This window comes from Primulina eburnea, chromosome 15 (assembly GCF_022965805.1).
Source record: "Primulina eburnea isolate SZY01 chromosome 15, ASM2296580v1, whole genome shotgun sequence".
Lineage (NCBI taxonomy): Eukaryota > Viridiplantae > Streptophyta > Magnoliopsida > Lamiales > Gesneriaceae > Primulina > Primulina eburnea.
The window spans coordinates 12,961,917-12,979,210 of NC_133115.1; the positions used below are offsets into that span (position 1 = coordinate 12,961,917).

The window sequence follows — 17,294 nt, forward strand, 5'->3', positions numbered from 1 at the left end:
CGGAAGCTGTATTAGTTCATAACAGAATTAAAGAAAACCACAAATCATGCTCTTGAACATCATTTAGAGATTTAGGGAAAGAAAAATAAAACAAAGATAAAGCCGCTTCATTGTCCTCGGATGACATGTTGTCTGTCTTTGTGGCAAGTCCGCTCTTGCTTTTGGTCATCCCCTCTCAATATTTTCTATTCTCTCGTATATGTTGAATCCATTCTGAATATCTGTTTCATAATAAGGGTTGGTGTTTTCATAACGTAGAACTCTAACAATCCTACTTCTGCATGACTCCAGGCACCTGTCTTTTCTTCAACGAACTTAATATTGTGAGGCTCATGCGCTTGAGCTCCTATATCAAGCGCTTAGGCTTGTGCCTCGACTTTTGCATTTTTATTTGAGCAATAGGCGCTGAGGCATCTCTTTCTTGACCATCAAACCCTTTCAACAGTTTCAATCTTTTCTTCTAATTTTTTCTCCTCTTAAAACATCTCAAAATATTTTATTTGCTTTCATATACTGTTTCGAAGTTTAATAAAGTGTAAAAATTGCACTGTCGCTTGTCACACAAAATTTATCACCTATCCGCCGCTGACCGGATTATCTTAATTTAAAGATCGCACTCGTCGCCCTCATGGGCTTAGCTCAGTTGGTCAACAGCAGTAAATCTTGGAGCAATGACCAGTGATCGAGTCTCGCAAGCGGCAGTGTAGGAGTTAAATTCCCTCCAATGAGGGGGAGCTCCTTGTGCGCGGCGTAGCATAAGATCTAACTGCTGCTGGTTGGCTGAATCACTATGATTTACCTCCTCTCACAATCCTATCGGACCGGGGTGAGGGACGCCTAAAGTGAGCGATTTCACTTTTTGGAGCAAAGATCGCACTCGTCAGTGCAATCTGACAGTTTATAGTAAAAATAAAAAAAATTAAAAAATAACAATGTCATTATTAAACTTTCAAGGCATGTTTGTAAATTTAGAACAAAATTCGACTGTGCTCCAATTATGGATTCTGAGTCATGCGGACAGTCCTACCGAAACCCCGATGCGCTACCTTCTTCGACGCATTCCTCAAACCCCATCGCCTTCCTTTCGCCCAAATTCCATCCTCAAATTTACATTCAGCTGAATCCCCCAAATGGATATCTTCCTTGGCACCGCTTCCTCCACCAGAATGGGTTCAACCCTTTAATGATCTTTCAGACCTCATCAGAGCTGAGCCGAAAGCAGACCTTCAACCCTCCCCATGGGTATCTCGGATCTTCAACATATTGGAAAACGGCGAATTTCTTGAATTAGACTTGACTAGCGTTTGCCAGAAGTACTTAATCAGTTTCCCTCCTAAGTTTGTTGCTTATATTCTGAAGAAATCGGACCAGATCTCCAACCGGGCTGAAATAACGTTTAGATTCTTTATCTGGGCTGGTAAGCAAAAAGGGTATGCCCATAATCTTGACTGCTACGTTTCTTTGATTGATATTTTGAGTTTTAGTGGTGATTTTGAGAGAATTAAGTTAATTTTTAATGAACTGAAGAATAAGGGTTCTTTGATTAATTCTTCGGCAGCTAATTGTCTGATCAAGAGCTTTAGTAATGGAGGAATGGTTGAGGAACTGCTGTGGGTGTGGAGAAAAATGAAGGATGACGGGATTGAGCCTAGTTTGTATACTTATAATTATCTGATGAATGGTCTCGTGAGTTCAGTGTTTATTGAGTCGGCAGAAATGGTGTTTGAGGTTATGGCTAATGGGACTGTTAAGCCAGACGTTGTCACCTATAATACAATGATCAAGGGTTATTGTAAGGCAGGGAATGTCAAGAAGGCAACTGAAAAGTTTCAGGATATGGAGGCCAGGAATGTGGAGCCTGATAAGATTACTTATCTGACATTGATGCAGGCATGTTATTCAGAGGGGGAATATGATTGTTGTTTGAGGCTTTATCATGAAATGCTGGAGAAAAGATTGGATATTCCATCACATGCATATAGTTTAGTGATTGGCGGCCTCTGCAAGGATGGTAAGTCTATGGAAGGGTACACTATTTTTGAGAATATGGTTAGAAATGGGTGTGAGCCTAGTGTGTTAATTTATACTGCTCTGATTGATGCATATGCTAAAGATAAGAACTTAGAGATGGCAATGCATCTCTTTCAGAGAATGAGAAATGAAGGTTTTGAACCAGATCAGGTCACATATGGTGTAATTGTGAATCGTCTGTGCAAGAGCGGCAGATTGGAAGAAGCCCTACAGTGGCTCGAATATTGTAAAAACAAAGGAGTTGTCGTCAGTGCTGTATTTTATACAAGTCTCATTGATGGCCTTGGCAAGGCTGGGAGGACGGATGAGGCTGAAAACCTCTTTGACGAGATGGTTGAGGTGTGCCCACGGGATTCATATTGTTATAATGTACTTATTGATGCATTGACGAAAGCTCGGAAGGTTGATGAAGCAATGAAGCTTTTCAAGAGAATGGAAGATGAAGGCTGTGATCAGACTGTTTACACATTCACGATATTGATAACTGGTTTATTTAAAGAACACCGTAATGAAGAAGCATTAAAGTTGTGGGATGTGATGATTGATAAAGGTATTACTCCGACAGCTGCTTCTTTTAGGGCCCTTTCAACTGGGCTTTGTCTCTCAGGAAAGGTTGCAAGAGCTTGTAAAATATTAGATGAGCTAGCACCTATGGGTATTGTGTTAGAGACTGCTTTTGAAGATATGATCAAAGTTTTGTGCATGGTTGGTCGCATAGAAGAAGCTTGCAAGTTGGCTGATGGGATTGTTGATCGTGAACGAGAAATTCCAGGGAAGGTTCGTACTATCATGATCAATGCCTTGAGGAAGGCAGGAAAGGCTGATTTGGCTATGAAGTTGATGCATAGTAAGATCGGTATAGGGTATGACAGGAAAGGTAGTGTTAAAAGGCGAGTAAAGTTTCGAAATCTGGTTGAGATTTGATCCTTTTGGCATTGTGGTTATGGAAAAATTTTTGTTTGTGCATCTGATTCATCTTGACTATTCTGCAAACCTAAAACTGTGGCAACGAAGGAAAGGTTACCTGCGTTCAATTCAGTTTACCAGTGCCATTTTGGGTTAATTAAAAGATGTTAAGCTCAGTCAACTGTATTTAGTATTCCATTAAGATGGGCTACCACACCAAGCGATGAATCATGGAAAGGACCAGCTTTTGTGCCTCAATTGTATCAAAAGTAAGCTCAATTTTTTTAAGCTTTATTGCATAATGAGGAAAAAACAATAATATTATTGTGGAATAGGTATAAACACTAAGCTGTCACTTTTCGTTACATTAATCCCATGATTAAACATGAAAAATTGATTCTTAACTTTTATTTCACACTCATTTTCATCAATTTTCAAAGTTTTTGGTTTCTTTCATGAGTTATTTTGTGTGAAGGGCATAATTGTGGGTAGGAATATTTGCTAGTTCACATTTTTCCTGATTTTTGAGTTTGGATGTGTTAAAATTCTCTCTTTACTCTATTTCAACCTATATTTTTTTAGTGCGGAAAATTAATTTGCCTTAATTATCTTCAGCGCTGGCTCAATTCTCCCAAAAATCAACATATACCATTGAAAATCAAAATCTGATAGGAGATGAACTGAGGTTATTCTGCTGGCATGGGTTGGTTTTTAAGTGCGGAAGACTTTACTATGAAAGTGTTGGTTTTGTGGATCTCTCAAAGTGTGTCCATTTTGGTGCTGGTAGATTAAAAAAGTGAAATGCACGGAAGGAGTTGGTTTGGTGGGACAGCTTGGAAAAAATAATTATTCAATAACAATTTTGATATCCCGATCAGATATCGAAGATTAAATAATTGTAATAGCACTCTGATTCTTTTAACAACTTCAATGGAACTATAGGCCTCCCGAACTCTACAAATTCTTCGATGTATTTTTGCGATCCTTTTGCAATCATCTCTCGAGTTATAGATCATAAATAAAATATCATCCCGTCTATGATCAATAAATTGATAGCATTTAACTCCAGAGAAATGCAAAAAAATGGAATGAAGAATCAAAATATATAAATCAAAAGGTTAAAACCATAGTTTCAAATCAGTTTATGTCGTTCCTATAGATAAATAAATTAGTTCATAATGAAAGTAAGAAGATAAGAAAGCATGTTCTTAAACATCTTCAAAGTTGAGAAAAGAAATCAAAACACGAAATTGAAGATGCTTCTTCATCTCCGGATCCCACCTTCTTCATCGTCGTGCCGAAATATTTTGCTCTTGTGTCTCTTGCTATGTCTCTCAACAGTCTCCTCTTTAAAAACCACTAAAAACTCATTTGAAATATGTTTAAAGTGGTCTTTAAAAACCTAGCCACGTTAGTGTCCTTGTGGTGCATGACATCTTGTGCTAGGTCGCATAACATTCATCTTTAAATTTGTCCGACAGAACTGCAGGCACTGGGACGCCCAGAAATCGATATTGGGCCGACTCAGCTGCTGAATTTTTCATCTTCTTTCCTTTTCTATCAGGCCGTCCTTCCATCTTTTACTTGTTTTTCCATGCTTTTCACCCCATAAAATTGCATGTTGCCTGAATCCCTGCATAAGACGCAAAACAGCTACCAAACACAATCATGCCGAAAACTAACTTAATTCACGTCAATTATATATAAAATATAAGTGCTAAAATCATACTTACATTTACTGAAATGGCTAGTCTTGTCCCTAGCTCTGGAAGAGCTAATACTTTATGTACTTTTGTAATTGTGTGTTTGTAATTGAATTTTCTGCAAATCGATGTCTCCTCCAGTGGGGTGCGTACATTGTCCGTGCAATGAGGACTTACCAAGGGATTTGTTTTTCTGAGTTTCGAAGTATAGCTTTGGATTGTAAAATTTTTCGTCATTTTCATTATCTCCTGGAAACATTTGGGCTCACAACTAATTGGTCACTGTTGCACTATTTGCTAGCCCATATATCGTTCTCACAGGGAATGTAATTTATAATGTATTATCTACCGCGATTAGAATAGTCAACTAATATTCAGATAGTTAAAGTAAATTTTACGATGAATTAGAAAGTAACTAATTCAACCACACAATGCTTTAAAATCAATGAGAACAAACAATGTAGAGGTGCAATTTCACTTGGTCTTCATTATATTAGATTATCATCAACTTTTATATTCATAAATTCAACCTTTTTACTATCCCATAATTCTCAAATATTCATGCACCCTTTCCCAAGTGATACGTAGTAATTAATTATTTAATATTGATTTCAATATCCCTATTAAAACAAAACATTAATTAATTTCAATATTACTATAATTCTTTCAATGGGTTCGGTGGAATTATAGGTCTTTCGAATTCTATAGACACCAACGATACATTTTCCTATGGTCCTAATCGATTCCGGTCTCCCGAGTGATAGATTTCGAATAAAGATGACAGTCCAATTATTGATCAAGTAATTGAAAGCAATAAAATTAGGAAAATATAAATAAAACAAGAAGAAATTCGCATATATAAATCAACAATTCACAAATATATATTCGACCAAGTTACATCGCCCTTTAGATTAAATAAATTAGTTCATAGCGGAAAAACGATAAAATAGATTCATTTTGTTCGATATCGCCAAATAACTAAGAGATTGTAGTGAAAGCACAAAAGAACACTCGAATCCAAATATGCGACTCCGTCCCCGGATGATGAGGTCTTCATCTTCAAGTTTCTTCCCATCACTTTTTGCTTCACGCCTCCTCTCTCAACCTTTTTTTGTGTGTCCTCTTTTTTCTAGGGTTTCCGTCCTTTTATACACGCGCCGTACGCTGAAGTTATGTCTCTGCACGCATCATGCACATGGCTGCGCGGGAATTGGCGCGGGTGCGCTCATGCTTTTGGAATTCTGGTGCACTCTTGCGTGCTCGGCTGCGCGTGATGTGGCGTAGGTGTGCACATGCTTCTGTCTCCCTTGGCGCGTAGCTGTGCGTGCTTCCTGAGTTGGGGAGAGGTTGTTGCTGCACAGTACACCATTTGGTCCCGACATACGTATATTGCCTAAGTTCCTGTATTGACATTCAAAACAACCCTAAAACGCATAATTCCATTCGACACTAGCATAATTCATGTCTACTAATTGGGTAATTTAAGTGCAAATATTTGTCCTTATCAAAATTCCCCACACTTAAAGTTTGGTAGTCCAGAGCAAAACAATAAAAATTTGAATTCAATACTATCCGAGGAAAAAAACGCAACTCCACTTGTGGAATGAAGTAATCCTCCTGGCCTCAAAGGTTCCATGTCCACCATCTTCCATTCAGATGCATGCACCCGTTTCTTAACAGTTAACATGTCTGTGTGAATCGCAAATCTCATCTACCCAACCCAACATGATGATAGATTCATGCCGCTCATGTTATCTCATATATTGATATAATTTTCAACTGAGTTTCAAACTCTCATCCATTTCACAAACATTAACTCACACAGATCACCAGGACTTTTGGGTTAAATTTTTTTTTCAAAAGTTAGTCAAGAAAATCATACCAAAATGTAACGTGATGTCACGAGATGTGTGTGTAAATGGTCAAATTCCATACTCGTTTACAGTTCTTCTCCACTAATATATTGGATATGCGTGACTCGGTTAATAGGTCTTGTAAACTTATATCGTTAGGCTACGGCTAACGGCTTCAATAAAGGTATGAAAATCAAAGATGAGAGAAAACAAATAAATAAAATTTTTTCAACACACTCATCCCTCTTTCATATTCCATATTTGCTTGAATTCTTCATCGTCATTAATTCCAAGTATCTTTATCATCTTTTGTTTACCACTTCCACACTATACACATATATTCCTCCTCATTATTCATATTCACATTTTTTATATAAATGTCCTTCTTTTTCCATTTTTTTCTTTCTCGTCAACTCCTCCAATAATCTTCTTTTATTAACAGATGGGAGTTTTTGGATTTGAACAATGCTAACTGGATTTATTTCTCTCAGTTTTAGGTAGGAACTAGTGTATAGGCTAAAGACTTTGGTAGTTAGTGTGAGATTAAGAAATAATATAGAATAGGGCTGTTGTGTGCCTTGGGACATACCATTCGATTTTTTAATCGGCTCAACATGGGACACTAGGGACTATTATGATGTATTAGTAGGCTTGAAAGGCTTAAACGATCCAAAAATCGCCTAAATCATCCTAAGGTCACACGGTATCCATATTTCGATTCGAAGAGTGTTAAACCAAGTTCTAGACTACTTCTCATTCACTAATCAACTTGTACAAACCGATCATGTGCGTCAAAATAATGATATGGCAGTTTTTAGAACAAATTCAATTACACATCTCCTTTTTGTTAGGCTCAAAGGGCTTCAAATGATATGTTATACAATATAAACAGGCCCAAAGTAACTCAATGAATGCCTAGATCACTTCTATGTTACTTGTAAAAGTTATTTCATATCAGATAGAAATCACAAAAGGTCTCAAAATTATGTCGTCTGTTTAGTAATACATAGCATGCGATAAAATGTTTTATCCTTATTAGGTGTATCATTGATCTTGGCGAAAATGCATAAATGATTGTGAACTTTTAAGAATTTGTACACATTCACCATGTCTTTCGATATGGAGTCAATTCTCATTATTGGCCAATAGATTACTTCTTTCACACTGGATACTGAACGCATTTATAAAACATTTTTTTAATATAAATAAAGATATATAGATTTACAGGTAGTAGCCCCAACTTACAGTATGCATTGAAACACATACATCATATACGATTGTTAGAACTCGTTGCCCCAATCGTCGTCCGCGTCATCTTCAACCTCCTCGTCCATGGGCTGGGGTGGTGAGATGTCTTGTGGTGGGTACTATGGTAGACAAGCTGGTGGTGGTGGAAAGGCCGCATCCTCAGGCCCAGCTGGACTAGTACCGAAGTAAAGCCCATAATATAAGACATAAAAGCATTCGTCGTGTATCGGTGCTCTGCCAGCTCTTGGTGCTGAGTTCACATATCCTGCTCCATTCTGAATAATCTCTCTCAGACTCGTTCTGTTAAGTGGTGGTAGTGGTTCTCGGCGGTTTCTGGCTCGTTGATTATAGGTTGTCCTGTCAGCCTGCCTCTCGACGTCTCTTGCCTATGCCCGGAGTTTCCAGTGAAATCTATGATTGGTGCCTTGGCTTTTAACACTTGTTCATCCGCTCCCCATGTCACACAGACATGATGATATAAGTCAGTGATAATATGTGGACAAGGGAGACCAACAGTTATAAGCCCTGCACCAGCACGCATGATGGACCCATGAATTATCTTTCCTAAGTCCACCGTCTTTCCTGTCATGATGGCGTTAACCAATGCCACCTTATCCTTTGTAACCTAGTTTGGTGAGTCAATGGCACGATTCTTGCTAAATGAATGAGGCCCAACTTCTTGGGTCACCGAGTAGTTCAGATTTCTTTAATATGACCGGGGCACCTTGGCTCATTCTCCATTCCGCACCATCAACGCACACGTCCCTGATCATGACACCGTAATCTACTGTGCCGGCCATGTATGTTATGTACTCCTCGTGGTCGAAGCCAGGTAGATTATAGATCGAATTGATGGTGTCTGAGTCAAATGACAACAATTTTCCTCGCACCAACATCTTGAAGTCCTCGTGCTTCACTCGCAAGATTGCGTAAATTCTCGAACCACTGGGATGACAGCGTCTGACGGTGATTGGCCAGGTCCAACCACCCCATATGCACGATCTCTTGCACTATCACACAGTCGTGGGTGGATAAATCTATCCCTATTTCTTTTATAATCAAGGTTGTAAATGGCGGGAGGCGGTGGCGGGGCGGTCGGTGACCGCCTACTAGGCGGCCAAGGCGGTTGAATTTTTTTAAATAATTTTTTATCGATAATCATATATAATCACAAATAGTCATCATTTTTTATGTAAGATGTGGAATTAAATAATTTTTAAGCACAAAGAAGTTTCATACAATATAATATCATCTACATAATGTGCAAATAAATATATACATGCAAATCCATCATTAGAACATGTACTAGAATAAACATAAATAATCTTTCAAATCATCTACATATGCACCATCTACTACATCTACATATGCGGGCGGCGGGTGACAGACAGTGTGTGGTGGGCTTAGTGGTTGAGACATGAGAGTGAAAACCAAAAGTAAAAAAAAAAGTTGGGTGTGCTAGGGTTTTGAAATTTAAAATTAGTTGGCTTTGACTAGGTTTTTGAAATTGTTGACTACAACTTAAAAATCTTGACCGCCTGTCTTGGCCGACTCGTCCGCCTGCTCACCGCTTCGACCCGCCTCCCCAACGCCGTATAGCTTTGGCCGCCTAAAACACCCTCCTCAAGCGTAGACGGTGCGGTCGAGGGCCGCCTACCGCCTAGGCGGCCGCCTCGACCGCCATTTAGAACACTGTTTATAATCAATCGACCGAGACATAGTATTTTCGTAGATACAAAGTGTTACTTCATTCCAAAATTTATTTATATCATATGAGTGAGAAGAGGAAGCATTGTCCTTTGATTTCTTTCTTGGAGGCTTGATATTCGACAATAATCCATCACGCTTAATTCAAAATCAGATCTAGAACACTACGTCCTCCCAAATCATTAGATACTCGTAACTATCGCAAACAAGGTAAGGCATGTCAATTGACAACCCCTTTGTTGGAGATCTAATGATTTGAGGTCAAAGATAAGAAGAGGTTGTCAATTTTGACGGCCCAAAAGGTTCGATGCTCCAACTCTAGTGGTAGGTGACATGCCTTACCAAATACTAACCAATATGGGTACATCCCTGTAGGTGTCTTGTATGTTGTCCTATAGGCCCATAGTGCATCATCCAGTTTGATTGACCCATCCTTTCGGTTTGTCTTCATAGTTTTCTCCAGTATTTGCTTGATCTCCTGGTTAGATACCTCTGCCTGCCCATTTGTTTGTGGGTGGTACGCAAGTGCCATTTTGTGCTTCATATTTTATTTGTCCAGGAGTGCTTTAAAAATTTTATTACAGAAATGCGTATCTTCATCACTTAGTACTGCTCTTTGTGTTCCAAATCTATAGAAGATATTCCGGTTATTAAACATACAAACAACTCGAGCATCATTAGTATTGGTGGCAATTGCTTTCACCCATTTCGAATCATAGTCCACAACAAGCAGGATATAAAATTTCCAGAAGAGGTCGGGAATGGTCCCATGTAGTCAATTCCCCACGCATCAAAGAGTTCCACTTCCAACATATTGGTAAATGGCAGCTCATGACGCATAGAGATGTTACCAACCCTTTGGAATCTATCGCATGACTTCATTAAGGTATAACAGTCTTTAAATAAACTTGGCCAAAAAAATCGGACTGTAGTACCTTTGCTGCTATCCTTGATGCTCCAAAGTGGCCACTGTAGGGTGCAGAGTGACACTGCTTGAGGATTTTTCGTGATTCGGCTTCTGCCACACATCTTCTGATGACTTGGTCGGCACATCTTTTGAATTCCAAAGGTTCATCCTACAAGTAAAATTTAATATCATGAAGGAACATTTTCCTTTGCCGATAGTTCAAGTCTGGCGGAAAATGACCACATGATAAAAAGTTAGCAATATATGCAAACCATGGCAGTTTAGATTTTACCTCGAGGAGTTGTTCGTCAAGAAACGTCTCCTTGATGTGTTCATCTTTCTTTTTGTCTTTTAACTCCAGCCTCGATAGATGGTCAGCCACCTGATTTTCACACCCTTTATTATCTTTGACCTCAAAGTCGATTTCTTGTAGTAGTAGTATCCATCTTATTAACCTCGGCTTTGCGTCTTTCTTGGCGAACAAGTAGCGAATTGCTGCATCGTCCGTATGCACGATTACCTTAGTGCCAATAAGGTATGGTCTGAATTTGTTGAACGCAAAAACCATTGCAAGCATCTCCGTCTCAGTCGTGGTGTAATTCTGTTGTGCAACATCCATAGTGCGACTCACATAATAGATTGCTCCGAACATTTCATCTTTTCTTTGCCCTAAGACCGCTCCCACAACAAGGCCACTGGCATCACACATCACTTCGAAGGGTTCTTTCCAATCAGCTATTGTCATAACGAGTGCATAAATCAGTGCTTCTTTGATTATCTCAAAAGCCTGCAAGCAAGCATCATCAAATTTATGGGTTGACTCTTTTTCTAGCACATTGCATATTGGTTTCGTAATTTCGAATTTTTTTTTAATGAATCTACGGTAAAACCCGGCATGTCGTAGAAAACTCCTTATTCCCTTTACATTCTTCGGTGGCGGGAGCTTTTCAATAGCGACCACTTTGCCTCTATCAACTTCCAATCCGTGTGATGACACTTTATGACAGAATACAATACCTTCTTGAACCATAAAGTGACATTTTTCCCAGTTGAGAACTATGTTTTTTTCGCGGACATCTATGCAAAACAAGGGACATACTATGCAGATAATGATCGAAAGATGAGCCAAATACCGAAAAATCATCCATAAAAACTTCCATAATTTCTTCCACCATGCCAGCAAAGATGGTCATCATGCACCTCTGGACGTAGCAGGTACATTGTAGAGCCCAAAGGGCATCCTCCACAAGGAAAAGGTTCTATACAAACAAGTGAATCTAGTTTTCTCTTGATCATCCGGTGCAATTGCTATCTGATTATATCCTGAATAGCCATATAAAAACAACAGTGATGATATTACTCAAGCAATAAAAAGGAGTGAGAAATGGTCTTTACGAGTGACTTTATTTAACTTCCTGGAATCTACACACGGCAACCAGTGACAGTCCGAGTGAAAATTAATTCATTATCTTCATTCTTTATCACTTTCATCCCTTTCTTCTTAGGGACAACTTGCACAGGTGAGACCCAACTACTATGACAAATAGCGTATATCACCCCGTCATTTAATAGTTTCAATACTTCGGCCTTTACTACTTCTTTCATAGCCGTGTTCAATTTCCTTTGGTGATCTACGTAGGGAGTGTATGACTCCTCCATCAAGATTTTGTGCATGATTATAGAGGGACTAATACCCTTTATATCAGAAATCGACCATCGAAGTGCAGATTTAAACACTCTCAACAATTTTCCTTTTCTTGTGAAGCAAGAGAGGATGAAATATGACATGGTAAGTATCTTTTTCGCCCAAAAATGCATAGCACAAGTGTTCAGGCAATTCTTTGAGTTCGTGAGTGCCTTGTGGTACCTCATTACAGTTGTATCTCGGCAGATCATCTTTTTGCACATTATCACCTTTTTCTTTTGGCAGACTATTGAGGGCAAGGATTTGTTCTCTGAGTTCCCAATTATCATCATCTGCCATCAGTGTCGATCCAACTATGCATCTCTCCAATGGATTTTCAACCACGACTTTTCCTGCACAATCTAAAGAAAGACAAGTATCACAAATGTCAATGCTATTACATGTGCTTACCTCGTCAAACTATCTGATGGCGTGATATATGTTGAACATTACAGCTTCTCCCCCAACTCTCAAGGTAAGTTCTCCTTTGTGTACATCGATCAATGCTCTACCAGTGGCTAAGAATGATCTCCCAAAAATTAAAGGTGTATCTTGAGATGTGTATTAAATTAGAATAGTCCACCTTTATTTAGATGGTTAAAGTAAATTTTATGATGAATTATAAACAAAACTAATTCAAGCACTCAACGCCTTAAAATCAATGAGAACAAAGAATCTAGAGTTGCGATTTCACTTGGTTTCACTGTATTAAATTATCGTTAACTTTTATATTCATAAATTTAACCCGTTTACTATCCCAGAGTTCTCAAATATTCTTACTCTCTTTCTCAAGTGATACCACAGTTGTGAAAAGCGCTCGCCTCGCTCGCTTAAGCGCAGAGCGAGGCGAGGCGAACAGGCTGCGCTTCGGATTGTCCCGAAGCGCAACAGGTGGATCAAGCGCACGCTTATGTGCGCTTGGCCTGAGAATTTCTGAGCAATCCAATTGCGCTTCAGCCCACTTGTGTTTTTTAATTTTTTCCAAGTCAAATTTAGCCCAAGTCCAGCTTCAAAAGGTAAGCCCAGCCCATTTATATTAAAATCCCTATGTTACGTACGTTGTCTGCCTCTCTGCTAAGTCCACTAGAGCCATTGTGCGTGAGTATTCTCTGCCCCTGCCTTGCCGCCGCTCCGCTGCCCCGCCGTCGTCGTGCCGCCGCCGTGCCGCCCTTTCTCATTTGCTAATCAGTTGGTAAACCACTAAACCCTTATTGTAGGAAGTTTTGTTTAAAATTACAAATTGTATTTTTTATTTTTAATAATATAATAGGTGATTTGTTTTTATATTTCAGTATTTAAAATGTCAAACACAACAATTCCATCAAATCGAAAGGACATTGCTTGGAATTATGCAACACTTCTGGATCCTAAAAATCCAAATATTGTATGTTGTTCTTTTTGTGGTAAAATAACAAATGGTGGGATTTATCGGCACAAGATACATTTAGTTGGGGGCAATAGAAATGTGAAAGCTTGTCCGAAATGTCCGGAACATGTTAAAGAAGAAATTAAAGGGTTCATGCAAAAAAAGAGTGTTTTGAAAAATCAAATGGATGATATTCCATATTTAGATGATATTGTTGATTTGGAAGAAGATGAGGATGAGGATGATATTCAAACTAAAATGAAAGGGAAACGACCAATGTCCTCCGGCCTTACGATGCAGGGTAAAAAGTGTAAACAAGCAGGGCCTATTGATCTTTATTTTGCGAAAGATGTTGAAGAAATTGTCAAACAGATACGTGCTAAAAATAAAGGTCAATATGATGAAAATAAAAAGAAATTAAGAGAAGATGCAGTTCAGAAATTTGCTATGTGGATGTATGATGCCGAATTCCTTTTAATGCTGTTAAATATGATTCTTTGCAACCTTTTATTGATGATATTGGGACTTTTGGAGTGGGAATGAAACCTCCATCCTATCATGAAGTAAGAGTTAAGTATTTGAAGAAGGAGTTGGCAAATACGAACCTGCTTCTCAAATCACACGAAGAAGATCATGCTAGGTATGGTTGTACAATCATGGTAGATGGGTGGACAGATAAAAAAAGTAGAACTCTTATAAATTTTTTGGTAAATGGTCCTAAAGGAAGCATATTTGTTGAATCGGTGGATGCTTCAAGTTATTCTCATACTTCTGATAAGATGTATGAATTACTTTCTAAATTTGTGAATCGAATTGGAGAACAAAATGTGGTTCAGGTTGTAACAGATAACGCAAGCTGCAATGTCAGAGCAGGTAATATTTTAAATTGCAAATTGAATTAAAAATCTGATTTCTCAATTTTTACAGTAAATTTATTTCATATTTTCAGGTCGTCTTTTGGAAAACAATTTTCCACACTTGTATTGGACTCTATGCGCAGCTCATTGCTTAGATTTGATGCTTGAGGAAATATTCAAAATTCCTAACCTCAAAAAATTGCATGAATGGGCATTGATGGTGAATGGTTATAATTACAATAGACCACAATTGTTGAGCATGATGAGGGAGTTTACTGGACAGAGAGACATGGTAAGAACTGCAAAGACTCGTTTCGCAACTGCTTTTTTGACTTTAAAGCAGTTTCAAGTTCAACAAGCAAATCTTAGAAAGATGTTTACATCCGAAAAGTGGGCAAAAAGTCGATATACTAAAGAGGCGGTTGGAAAACGTGTTGCAGAAGTGATATTGATGCCTTCTTTTTTGGAAAACTACAGTTTTTGCATTAAAAGTTGGCGGCCCATTGCTGAAAGTATTGCGGCTAGTAGACGGTGAAAAAAGGTCCCCAATGGGTTACATCTATGAGGCAATGGACAGAGCCAAAGAAACTATCGCTGCATCATTTAATAATAATGAAGAGAAATATCGTGGTATTTTTGAAATCATCGACAAAAGATGGAACGTTCAACTCCATCATCCTTTGCATGCGGCTAGATATTTCTTAAACCCTGAGTTTTTTTACTCAAATGCTGACATAGAAAATGATGAAGAAGTGTTGGAGGGTCTGTACAAATGCATAGCTAGATTGGTGCGAGGTGATGATTTACAAGATAAGATTACAACTCAATTGGATAAATACAAAAAGGCAGAAGGACTTTTTGGGTTACCCATGGCTATTAGACAAAGAGCTTCAAAATCACCAGGTAAATAATATTTATTGTATATTAATTTGTTTCCCAAACATTACTTATAGTATATTACTATATATACAAACTTTGAATGATAAGAAATTTAATCTTATATTTTTTTGTGTTTCAACTTTCAAGCTGATTGGTGGTCTTCTTATGGTGCATCAACAACTGAATTAAAAACATATGCAATAAAGATTTTGTACCTCACATGCTCTTCTTCAGGTTGTGAACGTAATTGGAGTGTATATGAACATGTAAGTTAGAAGTTTTTTTTACATATTAAATTTTATATTATGGAGTATGAACCTAACTTCTTACTTTCTATTTTTTTGGCAGATACATTCTAAAAAAAGAAATAGGTTGTCTCAACAATGATTGAATGATTTGGTATATATCAAATACAACAGAGCGTTGAGGCGAAGATATGCCATGCGAGATAAGATTGATCCTATTTCTTTGTCAGAAATAGATGATAGTAACGAATGGTTGTTGGGAAAGTTGGATGAATAACGATTTGCGTTGGAGTGATGTAGCACAAGCGGTTGGGGTTGGTGAAAGTGCATATGACTTTCGATCTCGAAATGCATCTACTTCAAAAGGAGCGTTATCATCCACTTCAGCAAAAAAAAGAAGAAGCAATCTTTAGCTCGAACTAGTCTTGTGGATGAAGTGGATGAAGAAGAGATCAACATTGATGTTGAAACTGAAGAAGAAGAAGATACCGATGGATACAAATCAAGTGACGGGGCTGATGACATAGATTTGGAAGATGAAGATGACGATTATAATGACATTTGATATTTCATCTATCACAATTTGAAAGACTTTTTATTTTATTGATAATATTTTGTTTATTGTGACGTGACGTAGATTTGGAAGATGAAGATGATGAATATAATGACATTTGATATTTCAACTATCACATTTTCAAAGACTCTTTATTTTATTTTGATTTTTTTGATAAAATTTTGTTTATTGCTCTTTTTTCTGTAAAGCGTGCGCTTCGCTTTGCGCTTTGCGCTTGAAGCCCCAAGACACTTGAGCGCTTTTTTGCGCCTCGCGCTTTTGACAAATACGTAAGAATTAATTATCTAATATCGATTTCAATATCTATATTAAAACGCAAACATATAATTTCAATAGTACTATAATTCTTTCAATGGGTTTGGTGGAATTATAGGCCTTCCGTAATCTATAAACACAAACGATATATTTTTCTATGTTCATAATCGAATCCTCTCTCTCGAGTGATAGATTTCGAATAAATATGACAACCCAATTATTGATTAAATAATTGAAAAAAATAAAATCTGGAAAATATAAGTAAAACAAAGAGATATTCACATATATAAATCAACAATTCACAAATATATATTCGACCAAGCTACGTCGTCCTCTAGATTAAATAAATTAGTTGATAACGGAAAAACAATAAAAAAAATTCATGTTTTCGATATTGCCAAATAACTAAGAGATTGTAGTGAGAGCCTAAAAGAACACTCGAATCCAAATATGCGATTGCGTCCCCGGATGATGCCGTCCTCATTTCTCAGCCCTTTTTTGTGTCCACTTTTTTCCCTCTTTTTTCTAGGGTTTCTGTCCTTTTATACACGCGCTGTACTCTGAAGTTGGGTCTCTGCACGCAGAATGCGTGCGGTTGCGTGGAAGTGGCGTGGATGCACGCATGGAATTGTGGTGCACTCTTGTGCGCGCGGTTGCACGTGATTTGGCGCAGGTGCACGCATGCGTGGAAGTGGCGTGGATGCAAGCATGGAATTGTGGTGCACTCTTGTGCGCGCGGTTGCACGTGATTTGGCGCAGGTGCACGCATGCTTCTGTCCCCCTTGGCGTGCGGCTGTGCGTGCTTCCTGAGCTGGGGCGTGGTTGTTGCTGCACTGTACACCATTTGGTCCCGATATATGTATATTGCATTATTGCTTAGGTTCCTATATTGACGTTCAAAACAAGCAAAACTTTGCCCTTATCAGTCACCGCTAATCCCACGTGTATAATTAGATGGCCAACAGAATTGTTGAGATGTGAGGCATGGGACAAACTCTTTTGTATTGCTGGTGTTTTGTTATGAGAATACGCAGGGAAAGGTTCCATTTCATTTAAATTATTGAAGAATTTCTGATTGA

General features: G+C 38.2%; 3 protein-coding genes and 1 long non-coding RNA gene across 5 annotated transcripts; all 4 read left to right on the forward strand.

Annotated features, from left to right (window-relative positions):
• Nucleotides 1-968: 968 nt before the first annotated feature.
• On the forward strand, nt 969-3,065 carry LOC140813514 (uncharacterized). Of its 2 annotated transcripts, XM_073172022.1 has the most exons (2): nt 969-1,417; nt 1,559-3,065. In XM_073172022.1, exons 1-2 carry the CDS (start codon nt 1,012-1,014, stop codon nt 2,953-2,955), a joined length of 1,803 nt encoding a protein of 600 aa, XP_073028123.1. In that variant the 5' UTR covers nt 969-1,011; the 3' UTR covers nt 2,956-3,065. The 2 variants fall into 2 exon arrangements, with proteins under 2 accessions (XP_073028123.1, XP_073028122.1); XM_073172021.1 differs by having other exon boundaries at nt 969-3,065.
• Nucleotides 3,066-12,375: 9,310 nt separating this feature from the next.
• On the forward strand, nt 12,376-17,044 carry LOC140813515 (uncharacterized). The gene is made up of 3 exons (XR_012113968.1): nt 12,376-12,514; nt 16,745-16,888; nt 16,975-17,044. It is a non-coding gene; the product is annotated as an uncharacterized lncRNA (long non-coding RNA).
• LOC140815357 (uncharacterized) lies at nt 13,945-14,947 on the forward strand. The gene is made up of 2 exons (XM_073174482.1): nt 13,945-14,278; nt 14,355-14,947. Exons 1-2 carry the CDS (start codon nt 13,945-13,947, stop codon nt 14,795-14,797), a joined length of 777 nt encoding a protein of 258 aa, XP_073030583.1. The 3' UTR covers nt 14,798-14,947.
• LOC140815358 (uncharacterized) lies at nt 14,811-15,780 on the forward strand. Its single transcript, XM_073174483.1, has 3 exons — nt 14,811-15,165; nt 15,289-15,407; nt 15,490-15,780. Exons 1-3 carry the CDS (start codon nt 14,811-14,813, stop codon nt 15,526-15,528), a joined length of 513 nt encoding a protein of 170 aa, XP_073030584.1. The 3' UTR covers nt 15,529-15,780.
• Nucleotides 17,045-17,294: the final 250 nt, after the last annotated feature.